Source organism: Choloepus didactylus, chromosome 27 (assembly GCF_015220235.1).
Source record: "Choloepus didactylus isolate mChoDid1 chromosome 27, mChoDid1.pri, whole genome shotgun sequence".
Taxonomy (NCBI): Eukaryota; Metazoa; Chordata; class Mammalia; order Pilosa; family Megalonychidae; genus Choloepus; species Choloepus didactylus.
Genome location: NC_051333.1, coordinates 20166515 through 20179100, shown reverse-complemented (window position 1 = coordinate 20179100; position 12586 = coordinate 20166515). Strand labels below are relative to the sequence as shown.

Below are 12586 nucleotides of genomic sequence, written 5' to 3'. Positions count from 1 at the left end.
TTCTTTGTCTTGTAATCTTTTGTTGCACACCATACATTTTAATCTTTTAAAATGTTCACTCTGGGATTTACTCTCTGTGATGTCTGTTTCTTGGTTTTGTAACCAGCTGGTGATAAGACAAAGATTTTCTTGAGCATCAGCCTTCCTATCAAGGCCTGCCCAAGGTAAATGCAGTATGTTTACATCTTCCTGGGCCTCTGTCTTGTCCTGGGCTTTTGCTTATCAGTTGTTTTTGAGTTCCCCTGTGTTCTAGTTTGCTAATGCTGCCAGAATGCAAAAACACCAGAAATGGATTGGCTTTTAAAAAGGGGGTTTATTTGGTTACACAATTACAGTCTTAAGGCCGTAAACTGTCCAAGGTAACACATCAGCAATCAGGTACCTTCACTGGAGGATGGCCAATGGTGTCCAGAAAACTTCTGTTGGCTGGGAAGGCACATGGCTGGTGTCTGCTCCAAAGTTCTAGGTTCAGAATGGCTTTCTCCCAGGATGTTCCTCACTAGGCTGCAGTTCCTCAAAAATGTCACTCTTAGTTGCTCTTGGGGAATTTGTCCTCTCTTAGCTTCTCTGGAGCAAGAGTCTGCTTTCAATGGCCGTCTTCAAACTGTCTCTCATCTGCAGCTCCTGTGCTTTCTTCAAAGTGTCCCTCTTGACTGTAGCTCCTCTTCAAAATGTCACTCACAGCTGCACTCAGTTCCTTCTGTTTGTCAGCTCATTTATATGGCTCCACTGATCAAGGCCCACCATGAATGGGTGGGCCACACCTCCATGGAAATTATCCAATTAGAGTTATCACCCACAGTTGGGTGGGGCACATCTCCATGGAAACACTCAAAGAATCACAATCTAATCAAAACTGATACATCTGCCCACACAAGATTACATCCAAGATAATGGCATTTCAGGGGACACAATACATTCAAACTGGCACACCCTGTTTACAGGAGTTTGGTTGTCCCCTCTGCTTCCCAGTAGACAGACCTCCCTCTCCTGGAGAGAAGGTTTTCTGCCCCACAACCTCCTCTTGCCCTCTTCCCTCCCCTCAGCTCCCACAGAGGGAGCAGCACCTCATTTCCCAGCCACCCTTCAGCCAGATGCAGGAGTGAGGTATTCTGAGCAGTGAGACACAGACGCAAGAGCTAGACCTCACCCTGGGCAATGTGGCCTTCCCCTGCCACCCACAGAGTAGGCACCACATGGAGATGAGCAGCTGCCCTGGCATCCAGCTCAGGGAGCCTCCCATAAAACTTGCCATGAGGTCTCCATCTTGAGTGAGGCCATGAGATGTAAGCCCAACAGGCTCTTTTCTGGGGTATCTCTTAGTGGGCTGTGATGGAGCCATAAAAGAGGCGGAGGGGTCAGGCCCGGAGGAGACAGCAGGGTAGCAGCAGGGCCTGAGAAAGGCTCCAGAGTCATGACTGTGAGCAGAGCCACCGAAGGGCTTCTGAAGCTCCAGGACCCAGGACCCCACCCTGTGCGTAAGACCCACTGAGTCCCCTGGGGCCTTAGGATAAACCGAGGCACAACAGGAGATTCCTGTTCCTTTCTAGGCTCAGAAAGGAAGCTTAATCTGGAATCCCACCTTTGTTATTTTTCTCCGTCAGATTATTGGGACAGGGGCTTTCTCATCCATTATTTTACTTTGACCTAACATAGCTCTGGAGATGGGAGATGTTGCTCCCATTTTATGGGTGGAAATCCGAGGCTGAACAAGGACGGTAATACTTGCACAGCCAGACAAGGAAGCTGAGCTGGTCTCCCCACCTGAGGGCAGTGGAAGCAGATTTGCTGCCCAGGAGAAACGTGGTCTTGGGCAGACACTATGCCTCTCTGAGGTTCAGTTTCCTCACCTGTGAGACTACGATAATTACTCCCATCTCTCAAGGTTGCTGGGAGGCTAAAATTTGGTAGGTAATGCATGTGCGTGTATCCTGTGGATCCAGCCAAGGGATGTGCTCTGGCATTTCTAGATGCTGTAATTGCTATCATCCCCTTCTCCTATCAGTGAGTTTGGTGGAGGAATAACAAGCTGACTGCATTCAAATCCAGCCTCAGTTGGAAGACACGGTTGTGGTTTCCATCTTCCTTTCCCCATCCCGAGAAAGCCCAAAGTCCAGTCCCAGGAGTACATGCTCTGCCATAAAGTACAAGTCCTTTATTGCTGGAATCCCCTAGTCTGACACCTGTACCTGGCAGGTTGTTGAAACTACTTAATAAACAGGTTGTCTTGGGCTCCTAGCAAGAAGGCTCCATTAACACAAAGGACTTGTGCATATTTTATCCTGCAAGGAGTAGGTCAGCAAACCTAACGAGGACTCCAGGAAGAAAAGAGACATCAAATCACACAGAACCCTCGTTGGACTGTTCATGGTGAGGGGCCTGCAGCCTTGTTTGGAGTGTGGCTCCTACATCTGAGCAGGTAAATGAGGATTTCTCATAATCTCATTCATTGTAAATGTATCACAGGATGTGCCTGAGATGTTCTCAAATGCTCCCACTGATAGAGCAAAAGAGGAGGTGGGATCAGTCTTGTAGATGTGGTGGGGCAGTCTGAGACAGAACAGAAGGAAGCTGCTGAGGAGGAGTTGTTAGGGTCCTGATGATTTTGTGAGTACCTAGGAGAGGGCGGGGGGCCCAAGTTGGCTCCAGGAATGAATTGGTTGCAGTCTGCTTCCTACTTCCCAACCCTAGGACACTTGCAAAAGCAGGAGGTTGTCTCTACCAACAGTGGGGGCAGCTGAGAGAGGATTTACCCTGAATAGCCCCTTGGGGCTTCCCAGGCCTGCTGAGGCCTGGGGGTGGGGGTGGGGCTTACGGTCCTGACTCGTGAGCCACAAAACGGCCCCCTGGGTTCTGGGGTAAGAGGAAAACTCAGGCTTTTAGGGAGTCATGGTGATAGGATAAAGGAAGATTTTTGTAGAAGGGAAAACAGGTGTTAATGGTTTGAAGAAGATCCAGGCTCATGTGCTAGAGAAGCTGGGGTCAGGTTGGCCAGGGCCCAAGTCTTGACACAGAGGCCAGGTGGAGCCCTGGGGACAGGAGAGCCAGGAGGGTACCAGGCTGGGGACCTGGCCTCCAGGGGCTCCCTGAGTCTCCCTCACTGGTCCTTCCTCAAGCCATTGCTATCCATCTACCCCCACCTCATAACCTATTTATATGAGAGCCATGGTGGGGAGGGGAATGTGTTCTCTCCCCCTGCTCTGGGATGAGCAGGCTCCCCAGGCAGGCCCCAGACGCACAGGCACACACAGCCACCCTCACCAGCCCGCTGAGCACACACCGCTTAACTTCTAGTGTCCTGGTGTCATCAACACAGGTCTTCAGTTTTCTGGCGTTTGCAATATCCCAGGATTATCTTAGTATTTTGCCACTACATGAGCATATTGATCAAGGGTACCCTTCAGGATTAGGCTGCTGACATCCTCAGGCACAGTTGGGTGAATGTCACAATCTGGAAGACAAAGGCAAGTGGACAGTCCCTTAAGAGACACTTACTGGAACCCACCCAACATTCTCAGAACTGCTCTGAGAAGGTTTAAGAACACCTGGATAATCCATGTCTCCAGGTACCCACTTCTCTAAAAGGGCAGGAACAAGATGGCCCAGAGCCAGCACAAGAACCCCAGGCAGCTTCATGGCACAGGTGGCAGGTGCTCAGTTCCCACTTTTATACCTACTGTTGGTCCCTACTGTGTCTCAGGCTTCATTTTCCAGAAGGCAAATGCTTGTTCCTGCCTAGGACTGCAGGGGAAGTAGGTGTGTATGTTGACGATATAAGCCCTTGATGCAAAAAAGGGAACTCACTGGCTTGGCCTCACTTCAGTGTCTTGACAGGAGACTCCTAAGGGAGAGAATCAAATAACCTGATTGGAAAGGGGGCCAGAACAAAGAGACCCTGAATAATAAATCAGTGAGGCAGAGGGTCAGAAAGAAAGCAGCGTGGCTGAGAGCCCTGTCCTGGAGTCCATTCACTTAGCCAGCCTCAGCACTTACCAGTGAGTAGTGCTCACTGGCAGTCCACTCTCTGAGCCTTGGCCCCATCTGAACAAGGAGGAAAGCACAGCATCCATCTCCCAGACTTGCCGTGAGGACTGAGCAAGGGAACCACATCAAAGCTTAGCAGCCTAATCCGAACCACAGTGTAAGAGCACAGAGCCAATCAATGCTCAGTGGATTTTCAGTGGTTATTAGGAGAATAAAAGAAAACAAACCTTATCTGTAGATCTGTCCTCTCTCCCATGGCCACCGATTAGGACTTGTGAACGGTGACCCATACTAACCTGTCACAACTGGATGTAACCTTGAAGACACTCTGGCCTCAACTTTATGGATTTCTCAGGAAACTCAGTGCTCAGGTAAAGGTCTCACAGCCAGGAGGTGTCAGGAAGGCCACAGCACACACCCTCCAACCTCCAGCTCAGGCTCTCTGGTGGCTCCTCCCTGCCCTGGTTTCATCACAATCTCTGTCCTTGACCTGCTCAGTGGCCTCCCTGGAGCCAGTCTCCTGAGCCTGTTCCTGGAGCCCTGACTTCTCTCACTGTCCTGAAATCCTAGTTGCCTGTTGACTGAGACTTGCCACCTGGTTACTCTGATAGTAACTCAAACCAAAACGGAATTTATCAGGCCTGGCGGAACACTAAGTCTTTCTTGACGGGACAGCTCTGGAACAGCCCCCTGGCCCCGCTGGCTGCTCCTCTGGGGTCAGGTCTCGGAGGATCCAGGCTGCAGGAGGATTAGGCCCAGTGGGGGAGTGGAGACACCTTGGGGCCCACGGATTTACCCTCACCCAGCCCCCTCGCACCCTCCAAGTAGTTGGGGGCAGAAGGTCCTGCAGGAACAGGTGACCTCACAGCCTGGAAAAGACACAAGGCTGCGGCTGTCCAAGGTGGAGCCATGGCTGAGCTACTGTGGACACTGACCAAGAAACTAAAATGCAATTCACTTCTTCGTGTGTCCTTCCTTCTCCTACTAACTCTGGCCTTGGCCTTATTTGGCTATCGATTCCTGAAACTGAAAATGCAGAAGCTAGAAACCATGCTATCTGGGCCAAGCATGGTTGTTAGAGAACTGGACAACCAGCAAGTTGTAAATTTATCAAGGGGAGAACTGGACAACCAGCAAGTTGTAAAAGTATCAGAATTGCTACATTTCCAGCCAAACCTGCTATTACCCAGTAGGGGTGATGTCCTTGTTCTCACCCCTTGGCTGGCTCCCATAATTTGGGAAGGGACCTTTGACATTGACATCCTGAACGAACAGTTCCTGCTCCAGAATACCACCATTGGATTAACCGTGTTTGCCATCCAAAAACATATGGTTTTCCTAAGACTGTTCCTGGAGTCTGCAGAGAAGAACTTCATGGTGGGACACAGGGTGAACTATTACATCTTCACTGACCAGCCAGACTCAGTTCCACGCCTCACCCTCAAAGAAGACAGGCAGATGGTGGTCCTCCAGGTCCAGAATTATTCCCGCTTGTATGACATCTCCATGCACCGCATGGAGATGATCAGCAATTTGTCTGCACAGCGCTTCCTCCACGAGGTGGATTACCTGGTGTGTGCGGATGTGAACGTGAAGTTCAGCAACCATGTGGGTGTGGAGATCCTCTCCTCCTTGTTTGGCACCCTCCATCCTGGCTTCTTCGGGCTCACTCGGAGTTTCTTCAGCTATGAACACAGGCCACATTCACAAGCCTATATTCCTGAAAGTGAGGGGGACTTTTATTACATACGGGCCTTTTTTGGCGGGTCAGTACGGGAGGTTTACAGGCTCACCAAGGCCTGTCACCAGGCAATGATGGTTGACAAAGCCAATGGCATTGAGGCTGTGTGGCAAGATGAGAGCCACTTGAACAAGTACCTGCTTTACCACAAACCCACCAAGATCCTCTCCCCAGAGTACTTAATGGATAAGCCGCTGTTGAAATTTTCCGGCATCCTGGAGAATCCAGAAAGCAACACTATATTCCAGTGCGAAAGAATCACCAGGCACACCAGCTATGAGGAACCCTTCCTGCAAGAGTTCATAAAGAGGCGATTGCGAGGCCACCCTAGTCTTCCTCCTGCCATGCTATCATAAGTTGAAAGCAGTTTTGGCTGACAGGGTATAGCGTCATTTCTTTTTCCTGTCTCATTGAAAAAAATTGCTGAATTCTGGCACTGCCTCCTACCCCCTACCCCCAAAATTATGCAAGCTTAGTATTCTCCTCCCCACCCCCCCAAATTTAAGCAGGCCAAACCGGTCTCTCCACACCCACATTAGGGAGGGCTGATTCTATGGCTCAGGCACAAGAACCTTGAGTTCCCACTTCCTTTTGTTTCTTTCAGTGTACTCCTGACAACTCCAGGATGCATGAGGCAGGGGTCCCAGCCTGTCCTGACACACAAGGGATCAAGGATGAAATCTTTTTCAGAACAAGGGAGGAACGTCCAGGACAGTCTCTGCCTCCTGGGATGAACTTAACCCTTGACAAAGCAGATGCTTGCATATCCTCAACTTTAAGCCAAATTGCTTCCTCTTTTCAGATTCTTTGTAAAAGTTGATAGGACCCTTTAGTATGTAGACAGGAGAATAATATGATGCCAATTCAAGACCCTTTTTCCTGGCACTTGGCTTCTTGACCAAACCATAGCACTACCAGCTGCCTACTAAAAGCAAAGTTCCCTTCTCCAGTGTGATCGCTTCCAGCCCATTTTCAATTTACTCCTGACTCTCCAGTTCCCCATAGACTGAAAAAAAGTTATTTATGCATTACAATAGGAAGTTCATAATTGTCAGGAAAACCTGTCTCTTTTTCCTTAAAAATTATCTGTGCCTTTCAGCAATGGCCTTCTTAGATGGCTTGAAATCCTGCAATTTCTTGGCCCTGCTCCCCCACCCTCTCCCCTCATATGCAAAAAAAAGAGAGTAGTGACACATTAGCAACCTTTTTTTCTCTTCTGACTTTGGTAAATTTGCATAATTTTAGGGGCCTTTCCAGCTGTAGAAGTTTCCTCTTCTAAATTGTATATTTGTTCCGTTCATGGTGAGCAAACATTTTAACAGAAGAATTCAGGAAAAATGTTTTCTTCCTAATTCAAAATGAAATGATCCTTGCGGGCCTTGCAGAGGTCCAACCGCCAGCCATGGCAGCAAAATAGGCCCTGGAATACAGGTCTTTCCCTTCCAGCTCACACTCTGCTCTGTGACCACAGCTTCTGGGTTAAGGGTGTCAACAAAAGAAATAACCAGGGGACTTGCTATAAAGGCAAGAATGAGGTTTTATTGAGCAAAAGCAACATGCATACAGAGCAGTCTCGGAATGGAGGCCTGCTCAGAGAGCTGCAGTTTGGGAATGGCTTATATGGCTTTTTGGGGTGGGGGCAGGGGTGGGGGCGGGATGAGGGGTAGGTATGAGTCATTCCAGGTGGAATATCTTTGGGCAAATGGTTGCTTAATCAGCAAGCTCCAGGAGCAGGACATTTGCGCAAAATCTGGGCCATCTGATGAATGTCAGCAGACTCTCTGTTGCCAGCTTTGACTTGTTTCCCTCACAGAAGCAGAGTTCTCTGTTGCCACCACAAAGGACCATTGGTATGTCAACTCAATTAGCCTCCTTCTCGTCTTCATAATTCCCAGAATAAAGTAGAAGTTTAAACAAACCAAGATGGTTAGTGTGGGGACCCAGTGCCGAGTCCCGTTCCCTCCACAGTGATTTCAGGTAACCTAGCTGCCTACGTGACCTGGGCAGACATTAAAAGTCATCAGACCTCCCCAGGGGAGGAAAAAGTGTATTGTTAACAAAGCATTGAAACTCTTCTCCCCTGATCACTGTGGATAACAAATCTCCACACCCTTGTGTCACAAGATCCTGCTGAAACTGTTTTCACACCGCCCTTGTCCTAACCCTTATAAATCACCCCTGGCAACCCCTGCTTTTGTGGAGCACTAACTTCCATCTTTCCCAGCCTGCTGCTGTAAGTAGGCCCTATTAAACTCACGTTTAACTCTGTGTCTGGTGTGTTCTTGGTCCGAAGGCTAAACTGGTTTGTGACAATTGATGAGCACAGCCAGGAGGACCAAAGAGCTGCCAGCCCTAGTGAGCATGAATTCTATAGGAAGGGAGAGTCCATGGGGGGGAATCCCAAATTGTCCCATATTGTCTGTGTGGGGAGGGGTGGCTGCCCTCCTGGATGAATATAGACCACTGTGAGAGTGCCCTGAAAACTCCAGCAGAGTTGCTACTTGTTTTGCAACAGATAGCAGGTGGTTTGGAAGAGAAAGTAAAACTAGAGAGAGAGATGTGCCTTGTCCAGGCTGAAATGAAGGACTCTGACTGCTTGCTTGCGCCATTTGCTCCCAGTGGACAATGAGCTAGAGACTCCAGCAGATATGCATGAGTCAAAGGCTGTGAGTTGCCTTCGGCTCAAGTCTGGAGAATTTTAGCTACTCTGAGATAGGACCCCAGAGTGTGGGACCCCATAGACTCCTCCTCGAAAGAGGAAGGGGAGGAAGAATGGGAACCTTTTGGCTGAGTTTTTTTAAAATTGGACAGATTTTAGTTATGAGCCTATGAGAAAAAAAGTTTATTCCTGTAACACAATCTGGCCTTAATATGATTTAAAATCAGGAGAGAAATGGCTCTATGGAAAGAACACTATTAGAATTAGAATTGTTCTGAAAAAAGGTAGAAATGGGATGAAATGATGTATAGTCAATCCTGTATTTGCCCCTCTCAAAAGTATTTGTGTTTCTGTTTCCTGTGACTTTCTTTTTTTTATTAAGATTTATTCACATAGCATACAATCATCCAAAGTATATAATCCATTGATCACATTACCATTATATAGTTGTTCATTCATCACCCTGGTCTATTTTTTTTAATAACATTTTCCTTGTACCAGAAAAAGTGAAAGTAAGGATAAAAAGCTAAGAGTAAAAACAGAACACCCAAATTGTCCACCCACCCCACCCCCCGCCACCCTATTTTTCCTTTAGTTTTTTTGCCCCTGGTTTTCAACTCATTCATCCACACACTGGATAAAGGGGAGCGTGATCCACAAGGCTTTCACAATCACATTGTCACCCTTATAAGTGCCATTGTTATACAATCGTCTTTAAGATTCAAGGCTACTGGATTGTAGTTTGATAGTTTCAGGTATTTACCACTAGCTATTCCAATTCATTAAAACCTAAAAAGAGTTACCTACATTGTGCGTTAAGAGTGCCCACCAGAGTGACCTCTTGGCTCCTTTTGGAATCTCTCAGCCAGTGAAATTTTATTTCATTTCCTTTCACATCCCCCTTTTGGTCAAGAAGATGTTCTCCATCCCACGATACCAGGTCTAGATTCCTCCCTGGGAGTCATATTCCACGTTGCCAGGGAGATTTACACCGCTGGGTGTCAGATCCCACGTAGAGGGGAGGGCAGTGATTCGTGTGACTAATTTCCTATTTGTGTCTTGTCTGCCTGTTAATGTATTGTCTTGGTCTGCCTGTTTAATGTATATTCGCATACCTCCAGATGGTAATAACAAATTAACAAAAACTCTTAAAGAGTTCTATTTGTTTTGCTTAAAAATAAATAAGTGCTTTTATGTATATTTGGTACTCCTGGAATCCCAAAAGGAAAAAAAAAAAACCCTCTTTGCAGCAGGGTTCAACGCTTTCGTTCAGCAATCACTGTAAACAAACCTGGACATTAAAAGGAAACCACCCCTGGAATTTCCCTAAGGCAGCAGAAGGCTGCCAGATGGCTGCCATTGGAAAAGGCAAAGACCTTTCCCAATTGTCAGGATCACAGCTTTAAGTGAAGTAGATCTAATAATTGGAAATAACTAAAAGTAGGGCATAGAAACTCCCAAATACTGTGGTCCTGACTTAAAACTTTTAAATTTAAGTTCAACAAGATAAGCCTCTTTCTGTCTCACCTATTGCTGCCTCCAAGGCTTAAGCACCTAAGGCAGCTACGAGGGAAGGGCTGGGTGCAGAACGATGGGCGAGGTGTAGTTTAAACAAGGTAACACCACCACTGTATGCCACAGTCCCAAACATTGCTGGTTTATTACAAGAAATTTGTACCCAATTGTGTCAATATCATTTTGCATTGGATCTTGCTAATTTTTTTTTTTTAAGTATCTCCTTAGGAAAATCAGCTAGCATAAGCCTTCTCCTGGGGAGGCCCAAAATGGACTTTTGCTGTGCTTCCCCAAAGCTATGTACATAGCCTGACTATTTGCCATTGTCTTGTGGCAAAGGACTTGGCTAAGTGGAAAAGTTCTGCAGGTGTATCTCTATTTTACTAACCAGTAACCCTAAGGTGCAATGTTTCCCCGTGCCACAAATGCCAAAGCAACTAATAGCTTTCTTAGGGTTGTTGGGGGTATTGGAGGCCTTTGTTCCTCACTTAGCCTAAATGTTAAAACATTTGTTTGTCTTAATTAGGAAAGTTACCCAAAATATTGTAATAAGACCTAAATGCCTGTTAAAATCTTTATCCCTGGTAACGGAACACCTCCCAATAGGCTGCATTTTTTTTTTTTTTTTGTATACAATCCCAATTTTATTAAAATTTATATACATTTTTAAAAGTTGGGATCAAAGCACAAAGGTTAACAATGGGTAGATCTAGGTGATAAGAAAATATGATTCTTTGCACATTCTTTACATTTTCTTTTTTTATCTTCATTTTATTGAGATATATTCACATACCACGCAGTCATACAAAACAAATCGTACATTCGATTGTTCACAGTACCATTACATAGATGTACATTCATCACCTGAATCAATCCCTGACACCTTCATTAGCACACACACAAAAATAACAAGAATAATAATTAAAGTGAAAAAGAGCAATTAAAGTAAAAAAGAACACTGGGTACCTTTGTCTGTTTGTTTGTTTGTTTCCTTCCCCTATTTTTCTACTCATCCATCCATAAACTAGACAAAGTGGAGTGTGGTCCTTATGGCTTTCCCAATCCCATTGTCACCCCTCATAAGCTACATTTTTATACAATTGTCTTCGAGATTCATGGGTTCTGGGTTGTAGTTTGATAGTTTCAGGTATCCACCACCAGCTACCCCAATTCTTTAGAACCTAAAAAGGGTTGTCTAAAGTGTGCGTAAGAGTGCCCACCAGAGTGACCTCTCGGCTCCTTTTGGAATCTCTCTGCCACTGAAGCTTATTTCATTTCTTTTCACATCCCCCTTTTGGTCAAGAAGATGTTCTCCGTCCCACGATGCCGGGTCTACATTCCTCCCCAGGAGTCGTATTCCACGTTGCCAGGGAGATTCACTCCCCTGGGTGTCTGATCCCACGTAGGGGGGAGGGCAGTGATTTCACCTTTCAAGTTGGCTTAGCTAGAGAGAGAGGGCCACATCTGAGCAACAAAGAGGCATTCGGGAGGAGGCTCTTAGGCACAATTATAGGGAGGCCTAGCCTCTCCTTTGCAGCAACCGTCTTCCCAAGGGTAAAACCTATGGTAGAGGGCTCAACCCATCAAACTAGCAGCCCCCTATGTCTGTGGTCATGTTAGCAACCATCGAGGTGGGGTAGGCCAATACCCCTGCATTCTCCACAGCTCCTCAAGGGGGCACTACATATTTTTTTTCCTTTTTTTTTTTTTTTAACTTTTTTTTTCTTTTTTAAATCAACTGTATGAAAAAAAATTTTTTAAAAAAAACATACAATAAAAGAACATTTCAAAGGCAAAGAACATTTTAAATGGCAAAAATGACGCAGGCATAAGCACTGGGGGGCCTAGATTCAGACCTGCCCTGTGAATTGGGTATAGCCAGCACTAATATTGGCTTTGGGTGGGGTCTGTGGCAGAGGCAACATTCTAAACAAATGCCCCTTGGCTTTGGTCACACTTAAGGAAAGGGGCAGAACCGAGATCAGCCCCCTGAGAAAGGCAGTTGTGTGCTGCATATAATGCCTTATTGCAAGTAGGGGGACTGATGCAAAGATGCCTGGTCGTCTTAAAAACAGTCATCCCTATTCAGGGGTAGATTACTGACACAGCCTGTAAGCCACACTCTGGCAGTGCCCAGCTGAGCAGACTGGCCAGGTGGAGAGCATACCTGCTACAGCACAGCATTTTCAAAACCAGCCCTCTGAATGTAGAAATGCAAGAGATTCTCGGACCTATATAGAGGATTCAGCAGCTAAAGTTGCTGCACCTGAGGTAGCTGTTGAAATGCCAAGAATTGTGGAAAGACATCTGGGATGCTGCCAACAATAAAAGTTAACTGTTGCCAGCAGCTAGTGGACATCACTAAAAAGTGTCCTTCATGCTCTCTGCATCAACCATGTAGGCTACCATACCAGTTGGGACACGTGGACCACATCAGTTACCTTCTGTTCTTGAGGTAGGCTTTACTGCCATGGACATGGCTACAAAACTTGTGTTAGCTTTCCTGGTGGGGTAGGCGAACCAGTGGGCCACCATCAGCTGTTTGGAAAAGGCACGTGCTCTGTATGGCATACCTTCACAACCAGACAGTGATGAGGGACCCCTTTCACTGAACAATTGACCCAAGCATGACATGAGCCCTAGACTATAAAATCTCTACAACAAAAGTCTTTATCAGGCCCTGATCC

The 12586-nt window shown here is 46.6% G+C and overlaps 1 protein-coding gene across 1 annotated transcript; it reads left to right on the top strand.

The window, feature by feature from the left end:
- The first annotated feature begins 4893 nt into the window (after positions 1-4893).
- LOC119521200 (histo-blood group ABO system transferase-like) lies at positions 4894-6005 on the top strand. The gene is given in 2 exon segments (XM_037819238.1): positions 4894-5949; positions 5952-6005. Coding segments are annotated over 2 exon segments (1110 nt in total).
- Positions 6006-12586: the final 6581 nt, after the last annotated feature.